We start from the raw sequence: 11,253 nt of genomic DNA on the forward strand, positions 1-11,253 counted from the left end.
TCACTAAACCAAAGTTCACGCAGCTTAATCCTAGAGCATCTACATGTGTTTGAATAATTTTGCAAGATTTATTGGTTTCTATTTTTTTATCATGGTACAAAGTCTGTTACATTGATTGTCTGAATAAACGCCGTATGAAAAGGAGCACCGATCATGATTTTAGTTCTCCCTTTCTCTCTCTCTGAAACTCTAGAGTTATTGCTCAATACAGGTGATTCAGTTTTACCGGTCACTGCTATCTAAAAACTGACAGATGATGTGGATATGATTTATCTGTTTAATTAGCTAAGTCATTAGATGATGTTACTTTCAGTTAGTAGGTTTAAAACTTCCTATTTATTTGAATTTTGTTTTATCATGACGATGTTTGGAGCTTTCCGTCATTGCTATTTTATATTACTGTGAACATGCCATGGTTGTGTACAAATATTGTAATCATGTTGTCGTTATCTATGCTTGATATATTTTTTTATTAAATAGTAGTACAATGGTATATAAATTTATTTATCGATCATGTCTACTTGAGAGGATGCTCTCAGAACTTTCTTATTGAGAAGGCTCGATAACCTCACCAAAGAGGACAAGATGCAGATAACGATGATATCAACTTGGGCTATTGAGTTGTACTTAGACAAGGTGCCTGCCATTCTGTCCCAGCTTCAATATTGGGTTGAGTAACTGCCTTTCCAGATCTTATTCATTATTTGTGTAATTTTGTAGATTAATCACCTAATGGAGGATACCACTATCACCATCATAAATTGAGTAGCAGAGCCTAATAGCTCGGAATATTGTTAGGTAGTAAGTGAATTCTGTGCTTTTCTTAGTGACAACAAAGATGTATTAGATGAAGCAACAACAATGAAACTACTGGAAAGATATGGTATATCATCGCCAAGAAATATGCTTCGGTAATTATCCTCCGCCAGGGATGACGCTGTAGAGGCTTCAGGAGGCGGCGGCGTGGGCTTGCTCGTCTGGGAGGGCCCTGTTTGGCTATCATATGTAGTATTTAGTTTACTGTCTACTTTTGTTGTTGACAGTACCTGTGAATTCTGTTGTTGGCAGTACCTGTGAATTCTGTTGTTGACAGTACATGTGATGTTGCTTGGTCCTTTGAAGCCTGTGATTTGTTGTCCTAATATTCGACGTTGAATTGGTAAGGAAGTCTTGTGATGTCATGAGCAAAGTGTAGGTGCTTTTTTCTGCTTAAGCTGAGGGCTTGTCTTTCTTACATAAAAGCAATGCATTTTGTATCATGTAGTGTTTCGTTATACTTTTTGATGTGCATATGGAAGTCTAGGCGAAGCAAATGAGAAGTTCTTGATTTTGTTTGGGTTCTGGACTTCGATCTTCCTTTCCCTTCTCCATTCATCCAATATGTTTTAGATGCAATTCAACCAATACCATTCAGCAATTCTAGATATGCAAGGCATGCGATGTTTTTGTTGTCACTGGTATAATTATTTATTTGTTTTATAATACAGTTTATGATGCAATTCTACATGTAGCAACTAAATGGGAGGCCTTCTCCTTGCAGATGTGCCTGATATAAACTTTATAATCTGTTTCTCCGTATATATATTTAGAGAACATATCTGGTGCACATGGAAGTTTAGTGCACATGGTGCACATGTTAAATCAACACCACTCATCTTAGATCTAACGTTCCTAGTTGTTTGTTATATTTTGCTAAGAACACCCTCCGACGTGGTGGATGTAGTGGTGGAAGGTGTTATTTATAAATTACGATGATCAACTAGAGACGTTAGATCTAAGATGGATAGTGATGATTTAATATGTGCATCATGTGCACTAAGCTTTTATGTGCACCAGATATGTCCTCATATATTTATACTAATTTTTAACTCATGTGACAACGTACAGTCACACACCTAGTTGAACAAGAAGGCTACCACACCCTATCTCCTCAAAGAAAAAAATGACAAGATGATAACCATCAAGGTTAACAAGCAAGCCATAACAAAATGGGCCAAACATATTTTGGTGCCAAACATACCCTAAGTTACATGAACGTTATAACTGAAACAATTCCCGGACTGATTGAACACACATGTGCGCAAATCATCAAAGCCACAACACCAACCCTGATCGTTTGAGCCAAATGACAACACGCACATGACCATTGACAACATACAAACAACCCAAATCAGCAAAGGCACAACACCAACACTGATCGTTTGAGCCAAGTGACAACCAGCACATGACAATTGACAACATACAAAAGGAACATGTTAGGAACTAATTACAGACCAAACCAGAGAGAGAGACGTATAAACTACAATGGGAAAAGGCTATCGAGTAGATAGAAGATATCTTGGCGCCAAACCGAACCCATAAAGGAGCCTCCGAACTTCCAAAGCCGCAGGTCACGGCTGGTTGCTTCAGTCGTCTCCTACCGATGACATGGCCAACGTCCGTCTGGAGATCTCCATGTGGAGTTGCTTCACGAGGTTGATCCAGGCACCAACGCTCTGTCCATCTATCGTTACCCAATCCACAATTGTGGCGGCTGGCTGCTCGTACCACTCATCAACCTGGAAGTTGCAACAAGTTGCAACAACATAGAAGCATGAATTCACTGGTCATAGGACAAACAGGTTTAGTATAGCAGGACTGCAACAGAACTAACCAACAGAGCAGTTGCTAAGTAACATACTGTTTGACAAAAGATTTTGATATTTGCCATTACAAATAATGGGCTTCGCAAAATTGCCATAAAATCCACATTTCATAACTCAGATGGATCCACAATTCAGACTCAGTGGCAATTATAACCAAACAGACAATCTTTGCAATGGCAAATAACCAATTGCCCCACTGTTTGACATCATGATCGGGTGAACAAACAAAGGCATAGGCACAGAAATTTAAATCAAAGCTACTATTCGCTTACCAGACCCCTAACACGCTGGCAGTCATCAAAACACCTTCGAGCTTCTTGAACTGCATTTCTCAGTTCCGGAAGCCATCTTTCACTCACCACCTTTTCTTGTTCGCCAGCTAATTTAAGACAATAGTTGGCCACTCTACACAAAGACATGACATATCAGTATGTGTCCTGAAAACACATCCATTTAACCAGATAGAACAAATATTCCCACTGTAGATAATATCTCCTTTGCATTGAACCAGTTTCTGGCTCGATTCAGTAAAAAAATACAGGAAAGAAAGTAAGGGCTAGCTTGGAAACTTAAATCCCCTCCAGGATTCCCGGGAATCGAGTGGAAAGTTAGCTCATCCCCCCCCCCAAAAAAAATCTCCTGGAAACCCAGAGGGGATTTAAGTTTCCAAACTACTAGCCCTAAAAGTGCCTACAGTAGGATAATATCACATTATGTCTCAGAAAGAATAAACCAAGGCAAGCCTTTACCCCACAAATGCAAAGAGCAAGGTTTTAAAGTCGTCCAACTAATCGCGATTAGTCAGCCTTATCGCCGGAGTAAGCACGATTAGGAGCTTCGACTCGATTAGGGCGACTAGGAACCGATTAGTCGTCCTAGTCACTGACTAATCGCGATTAGTCGCCCGATTAGGTGTTATGACCGACTAGTTTATGCCTGGTTTGGGCCTGTGATCTGTCCTCTGTTCTATGGGCTGGCGGCCAGCCAGCCCACCATCTCTACAGTAAAAAGTAGAAACACTGTGTTGCCCTACTGTACCACAGCGGCCACACAGCAGCCGCCTCCCCTTCTCCAGCGTACGACTGCTGTAGAGGCCTCTGCTCAAGCATCCGCCCTATAGTGTGCGGCGCCCGCCTCTGCTCCATGCCTCCACCGGAGTCCATCGTCCAGCTTGCGGCCGTCCTGAACTTCGGTGTTCAGACTTCAGAGTTCACAGTTCAGACTTCTTCAAAGTTCAGACTGACCACTCTAGAAAACATCAGACTTCTTCAGTTCACAGTTCATAGTCTGTTCTGAACTTCAGACCGAGATGAGCACCTCTTCATACGGTAATGTCTTTGTTTTTGCTTGTTCAGCAGTATTGTGCGTGCCTGCTACAGCTATATATATACATATGGTCTTGTTATAGGTGGACTACTGTACTGCAGTCCTGCTACAGCTATATATATATACATATGGTCTTGTTATAGGTGGACGACTATAGGACGACTAGGAGTCGACTAGGCTCGACTAATCGAGCAAATCGACGACTAATCGCGAATCGTCACCTTATCGGTGCTCAGGCGACTAGGGTCGACTAGCCGACTTTAAAACCTTGGCAAAGAGACTGCTTCAAACCTGCAACCAGGTGACTCGGTGAGATAGCTCTCACCACTACACCGGGCCTGCCCTTTAGGATCTGCAAAAGAACTAAAAAGGTAAATAAAATGCAATGTACCTTTCATATTCTTGTTGAGCACGATGTGCACGGTTCAGCAAAACACGGTCATTCTCAACAAGATTTCTCCGTGTGTGCACCAAGTTGATAGATTTTGATAAATCCTCTAATATGCTAGCTTCAGACCCACATGGTTTTAGGCAGAACTCCAGTGAATTTAATACTGAAGCCAAGCCAGAATCTGTGCCTTCTGTACCTGGTGAAACTATTAATCAGGATATGAGAAACATGTGAGTATACACGACAATTCAGGAAGGAGGATGCCAAAACAGTTGACAAATCAAGTAACATGTGCTGTACTGCTGTAACAATTGACAGTAGAATGTATAGGCAGACAAGATAATATCAAAATACTACCCCTTTAGTTGATGTGAACAATAGGAACACAAGGATTGTTACAATTGTGAATTCTAGTATGCATTATCAATCATCATGATAAATTGATAATACAATGATGGTTACATATGATTATTGTTGAAGTATATAAGTGGATTGGCTAACTTCTCCCATAAACTTAAGCTTTTGGGTTGAACTGATTAGTGCGTCCAATCCAACATGGAATCAAAGACAGAGGTCTCGAGTTCGAATCCTAACAGAGGCTTTATTTGGGCCTCCACCCATTTATTTTTCACGTTTGCGCCTATCTCCCTAGCTTTGTTTGCGCTTTTCTCTCTGTCTGCACATGAATGGGGATTTTGAAGTGTATAAGTGGATTGACTACCTTTTCACATAAGCTTAAGCTTTTGGGTTGAACTGGTTAGTGCGTCCACTCTAACAATTATATCTTTAGTATGCTTTTAAAATTATGGCATTCAGCAATCAATGATGACACTTCTATGTATAATAGGTTAACATAGTTTATGACATAAAAGATCATAAGCATTCCTGAATCAAAACACATAACAATGTCAGTATGACTGACCATACCAAAGTTATACTGAAGAGCAGCAGAGATGCGGCATATAGACGGCACAGCAGATGGATCTCTGGCACCAGCTCTTGCAGTCAACAAAGCTGCATGTTTCTCAGCAGCTGCAAGTGCTTCTGATCCTGTCACGCCGTTAGAACCCACAGCCTCCAAAAGGGCCTACAGTAGGGTAATATCAGCAGAATAGTGAGTGAAGTTCAACTGAGATAAGCTGATGATAAGGGATACGGGCAGAGGTAGAGATGTGTCTTTATTGGCCTAAATTGTGGCTTGTTTAAATGCACCAGTAGTCAGTCTAATAAGGGAAGGGTGTGTTTGGTTGAGTTGTGGCTTTTAAAAAAGTTATTGGCTATGGAAAATCAGCTGAGTTATGGACTGTGCAAAAGCTCAAAGTCATTTGGTTCAACAGCTGTGACTTTTAGAAAAACTGTTGTCAGCTTCTATCAGTGACAAGCGGATCCCACTAGTCAGCCTCATCTTCCTCCAGATAGACACCCGGACGAGGTCATGCTCACCCACAGTGGTGGACCCACACTCGCCCATGGCGGCGGACCCGTCCTCACCTATGTGGCAGCAAAGGCTCCGCGCGGTGTCCATGGCAATGCCCGGCACCGAGGCAGGGGCTACAGCCGTGCATTCTCGAGGGATGGCCTTGCCTCGAGAAGGCCAAAGAGAGAGGAGTCATCGGAGCGTCAGCACCAGCCAGAGATACCACATGGAACGAGAAAGGTGTCACAGTCTCACAGATGAAAAAAAAAAGTCGGAGACGGGAAAGAAGAAAAAACAAGCCAATATCTTCATAACCAGTGGCAGGTGGATATTTTTTTAAAGTTGCCCGTCTTCACAGCAGGTAAAAGCAGGCGGAGGCGCGGAGCTACTTTCAGTTTTGTACTAGAGTAAGAACAAATTTTGGTCCAAACTCCAAAGCAGCTATTACTTTTCACCCCTTTGGTTGGCTTTTGCAAAAGAAAAAACAGGTTCAAAAGCTCAGCTAAAGGGAGACTAAGAACTGGAATCTTGAAAATGATAATATTGGACATGTTTCATCAATGTCAACATGACAAAGGCAATATATGGAGAAAACTGCCTAGCATATTTTTAGTGGCTCATGCTTATCCAGTTCATTCAGGTAAAGCAGATATAGACGAGTACTGGTATGGGAACATAGCAGACAGATATTATTTGGAAGTAATCGATTTAAGCATATAACACTACTAACCTGAGGGGTTGCTGGCAACCTGCACAAGCTATTATCCAAGCTCTGGCTAAATGCAGCTAACTCTCGCTCTATGAGGTCCCTTGAGTTCGTAGACATGTCTACCACAGCATGGCACGCAGGGATAATTGTAGTTGATGCATATCCTCTAGCTGATAATGGCTGTTGCTCCCAAAATGCTGATGAATCCTATATCATCAAGATTCTATGTAAGCATAGCACTTGACCTAATTGTATTTGATGATCAAATACTGACAGTGAGACCAAGCCCCATGAATCCCCACGACCATTAACATGTTTATGTGTAGTTCCTACAACCTGCAAACCACTAATATAACAAATGACAAATCAAATACCTAACTCTGAGCAGGAACAAACAAATATAATATAAGACCAAAGCTCACTACATGACTACAACACCATACTCGATGACATCTGTACTGGCAAGAATAAAAACAGCTATTGACATTCATTACTAAGCTCATTCCCGTACCGGACAAATCATAAGGTTTTAAGAGTCACAATATTGCAAGCTAGCTAACCATATTGGCCCGCTGAAGAGCACTGTAAATGAACTCCAGCTCTGATCGACGGGCGTCAAATTCTTCGATTTTCTTCCACTTCTTCTTCAGTGAATCTTCTGCTTCCTTCCACTCAGCGCATAACTTATACAAACGTTGTACCTCAGATGTAAGTGTACTCAAGCTCGCCTTTAGTCCTGCAACTTCTCTTTCCTTGGCCCAAACGTCCAACTAAAATGAGGTAGACTACGTTATCACAAAAAAGTATTGATCATCCAAAGTTTTTTTTGTTATATGATAAATTGAATAAGAAAATGCAGAATTAAAGAGCTAAAAAGCAGCAAGCATATAAAACAATAAACAGAAGTTCTGCCACCCCCCATGGGTCACTTATATGTAACTGCATTGGTGCATGCATTCAGGTACATATTGTTGTCCTAAGCAAGGTGTTTAAACTTTCAAATGAACTTCGATTTTTATACTGTTCACAACAAGTAAATAGGTATTAATGTAACCTGAAAACACAAACTTCTAGACACCAAAACTGGAACAGCAAATTAAATATCTCAGACCTGTGCACATGTTACACTTATTCCTATCTTAATATATGCATTAGAAATAATATTTAGTCTATCAACAAGCACACAGATTGGTTTCATTATAGGATGATACTTTCAAAAAAGTACCTCTAAATGCCTACTGTTGGTCACATTCTGTGTGGTGTTCCCAGTGGGCAGCTTCTTATTTCCTGCCATGTCAGCAGTGCCATACAAGCGTTGCAATAGCTTCTGACTTAGTGCTTTAGCTTCTGCAGCTTTGTTCAAAGCATCTTCTGTTGCCAAAAACTGTTGTACATGCTCTTTCTGAAAGGCAAAATGTGATTAATAAGTTATCCTCAGCATCATGTGCTTTATTTGAGGTTCTGTGCATAAGACATAATGCAATATGTTAGTGCACCAAGTGAACAAAGAAGAGCTAGATGAACTCACGAAATTTATTGTTTTCGTGTAAGAGCTACCACAATACACTGCAGATTTCAATTATGTTTTCTCCTTCCAGGAATTCAGTATTTGCAGGTTTCAATTATGTTTTCTCCTCCCAGGAATTCAGTATTTTAATACTACAACTACTAACATTCGAATGTCTTTATTTTAAAAAGTGAATTTAATATCAGCAATGTTGAATATTTAGATAAATTAAAATAAAGCGGACCAAAATAAGATAGTTCTAAGAGATCTTGAATTTTTTTTATTTTGGAGATCAAGTACATGACGTAAAATAATATAAAAATGTAGATGAGCTGGTTTCATTCATAGAAAGAAGTGTGTACTCAGAAGAGAACAATAGCCCTTCTGCTAATACGACATCAAAACACCTCATAAGCATCAGAACAAAAAGAACACTTCCTAAGCAACTACCTGTCTTTCTAGTAGCTGATCATATGTTCCTCGAGTTGACAATTGTGATCCAGTCTTCCCATTTCCATACACCTGATATGGTAAGGGTGAGCTTGCATCAGTTGAAGCAGCATCAATAACCTGCTCATTTTCATATTTATACCTAGGAAAAGAATGCATATCTGGTCAACATCTAACCCGAAAATAATAAGCAGCTCAGCTAGTATGTGTAGCAACTCAATTCAGAACACATTGATTGATGAAAATCAGCACACATTACGGTACGCCTTTTCGATTACAAGCTTAATGTTAATATTAAGATCATATCCACTTCCAACAAAGTGACATATACATTTAAATGCCTAAACAGTATATTAATTTCCCAACTAGAACTTAACAAATTTATGTATATAAATACGATCTCTGATCTCACCCATGAGCACATAACTAGACCATCAAGAAGAATTCTTCTGCACAATCAGCACTATGTGTGACAAAAACCAAAAATACACAGAACTCTTCTTAATGTATGAGATACAGTGATAAGAAAATTGAAGACAAGGCATGTAATACCTCAGTAGTTCTGCATCAGCGCGTATGTCAATCTTGTCAGTTTCTCTATGTATAAGTGTTTTCATGCGTGATGTGTAGGTAATGATTGACTGCAGAAGCATGAATGGATTCTTTAGGGAATCCAATGCAACAAGTTTAACATATGTTGGTATTTCACCAACCAAGTCAATACCCAGCTTTTCTGCATCTAATTGGCAACTTGAATTAATGCCACACCCTTCAAATGCCGGGAATGAACTTCGAATTGTTTCAATCATATCCGCAGCAAGAGTTTCACATGCCTTCCGAATGCTCCTTTCACCTGCAGTTTCTAAAAGATCCTCTGGCAATCTATTGCTTTTGATAGTCGATGGGTAAAGATCATCTCTATCACTCTGCAATTGCATATCCACAAGAGCACCTGTAGCTCCAGCCACGCCTATACTTGATCTTCGCACGTCCCTTGCTTGGTTAACGAACTGATGTAGCCGGCGCTGGTATTCAGCAAATATTTTGTGCGCTTCATCGCATTGCTGTTCATATGCTTGGAGCATAACTTGCTTGTGCCTATTTTTAATTTTTTAAAAAAAATGTCAATTGTTGTAGATCTGCTACAAGCACACCATCACCACTTGGCACAATTTATATAAAGAAATAAGTGAAATTGCAAAGGATGGCGGGAGAAACACAAATGCAGTATCAGTATCACTTATTGTTTTCAAATAGATCATGTTAATGCTGACCATAAAACAACTATACCACCAACATTGACGCCGACTGCCTCTGTGTGTGAGCTCAACGGCCTTTTAACATGCTAGGAGTTGGGTATGACTTCTCATATGTCAGCAGGCTTACTACTAAGAATTTCATGGCTTATTAATGCAACAAGCCAACAAACACATAGAAATATGAATTTATTAGCACTTAAAAACTTTCAAAGGGATTGTCATCAGATGTTGGTATATGCACAAACACTGATTCCAGATGTAGACAATTGATAGGAATAGGAATATAAAGATAGTATTTGTTTTTTTACTAATGAAGGAACATCAAACTGAGTAGATTGTATAGATGGCGTTTTACTATGTGCCATCTTCTGGATTTCATATATCTGAAAACCCCTTTGTTCACACAAAAGTATAGTCCGTTCACAGCAAAGTATATTCCTATCAAACTAGGATTAACAATGATGTCAGCTTCCAAGCAATCATATCAATACAACGTGCACCATTATTTTTATTAGTGGAATAGTTACAGCCAGGAGCACCTACATCTTTTGTGCCATTTCTGAGAAGATTTTGTAAGCCCCAAAACTGAATACAAGGATGTAGCAACAATTAAATCGCCTAGAAGAACCCCACAATTCTGCTATAGTTTCAGGTACCTGGCATTGGAGCGCTCACCGAGGACGCGCTTGCGCTCCGCCTCCTCCCTGGCGACCTCCGCGATGCGCGCGCGAAGCTCCTTGCGCTGCCTCCTCACGATCCCACGCAACCGCTCGGCCTCCTCAGCGGCGAGGTCCCGCTCCCTCGCCTCGGCCTCCCTGGCCGCAGCGTCACCCGCGCCCGCCCCCATCGCTCCGCCCTCCCGCGCCCGCCGGGCCGCGACGCCGTGGACGAGGATATTGCGGCGCGCGGTGGCGACGGTTCGCTCGGAGCGGACGCGGCGGAGCAGGAAGGACCAGACGGGGATCATGTTGCCCCGGCAGATCTTGCGGAGCTGATCCGGTGCAGGAGGGGCCGAGGGGTACCCCATCTCGTCCTGCAGCCACTCGATGATGGCATCCGGGGAGACGCCTCCGGGGCCGCTACCCCCCGAGACGGAGGACGCGGGCATCGCTGCCGGCGGTCGCGCAAACCCTAGCCACGCGGCGCTCGATCTGGGGAGAGGGGATTGGGGTAGGGGAGGGTGGCTAGTGGCGGTAGAGGGAGGGAGTGCGAATGTTTTTTTGAAACTTTCTTGTGGGTTTGCGTTGGATCTGTCCGCTTGAACGGCGCTGGCCGGCTGTTTGCCAGTCGAGGTCGAGGACGGCCGTTGCGGGTGAGAGCCCTGTGTGAGTGTCAGTGTCGCTGCCGTGTGTCAGTGGACCATGGCACCTCTCTTTATTTTCTAGACAATTCAGAAATTATACTAATCCATTTTCATTTGGATATATTGAAGATATTAAAATTAAATTAGATCAAATATCAAATCTGTTAGTATTGGAAGTGAGTTTCAAATCATTTTTGTTTGAATGTATATGACTTACCATTCCATCCAATACCTAGAGTTTTGGCT

The 11,253-nt window shown here is 41.6% G+C and overlaps 1 protein-coding gene across 3 annotated transcripts; it reads right to left on the bottom strand.

Moving 5' to 3' along the window:
• Positions 1-1,966: 1,966 nt before the first annotated feature.
• LOC100501140 (AUGMIN subunit 5) lies at positions 1,967-10,973 on the bottom strand. 3 transcript variants are annotated; one of them, XR_002266982.3, is made up of 10 exons: positions 10,361-10,973; positions 8,998-9,543; positions 8,446-8,587; positions 7,714-7,890; positions 7,049-7,258; positions 6,510-6,695; positions 5,285-5,449; positions 4,363-4,567; positions 2,918-3,050; positions 1,967-2,558 (listed from the first exon to the last, which is right to left on the bottom strand). XR_002266982.3 is itself a non-coding variant. In XM_008670302.4 (10 exons), the coding sequence occupies exons 1-10, from the start codon at positions 10,810-10,812 to the stop codon at positions 2,406-2,408; spliced, it is 2,355 nt and encodes a 784-aa protein (XP_008668524.1). In that variant the 5' UTR covers positions 10,813-10,968; the 3' UTR covers positions 1,967-2,405. The 3 variants fall into 3 exon arrangements, 2 of the variants coding, with proteins under 2 accessions (XP_008668524.1, NP_001182872.1); XM_008670302.4 differs by having other exon boundaries at positions 4,363-4,558; positions 5,290-5,449; positions 10,361-10,968; NM_001195943.1 differs by having other exon boundaries at positions 2,119-2,558; positions 5,290-5,449; positions 10,361-10,940.
• Positions 10,974-11,253: the final 280 nt, after the last annotated feature.

Source organism: Zea mays, chromosome 2 (assembly GCF_902167145.1).
Source record: "Zea mays cultivar B73 chromosome 2, Zm-B73-REFERENCE-NAM-5.0, whole genome shotgun sequence".
Classification (NCBI taxonomy): Eukaryota; Viridiplantae; Streptophyta; class Magnoliopsida; order Poales; family Poaceae; genus Zea; species Zea mays.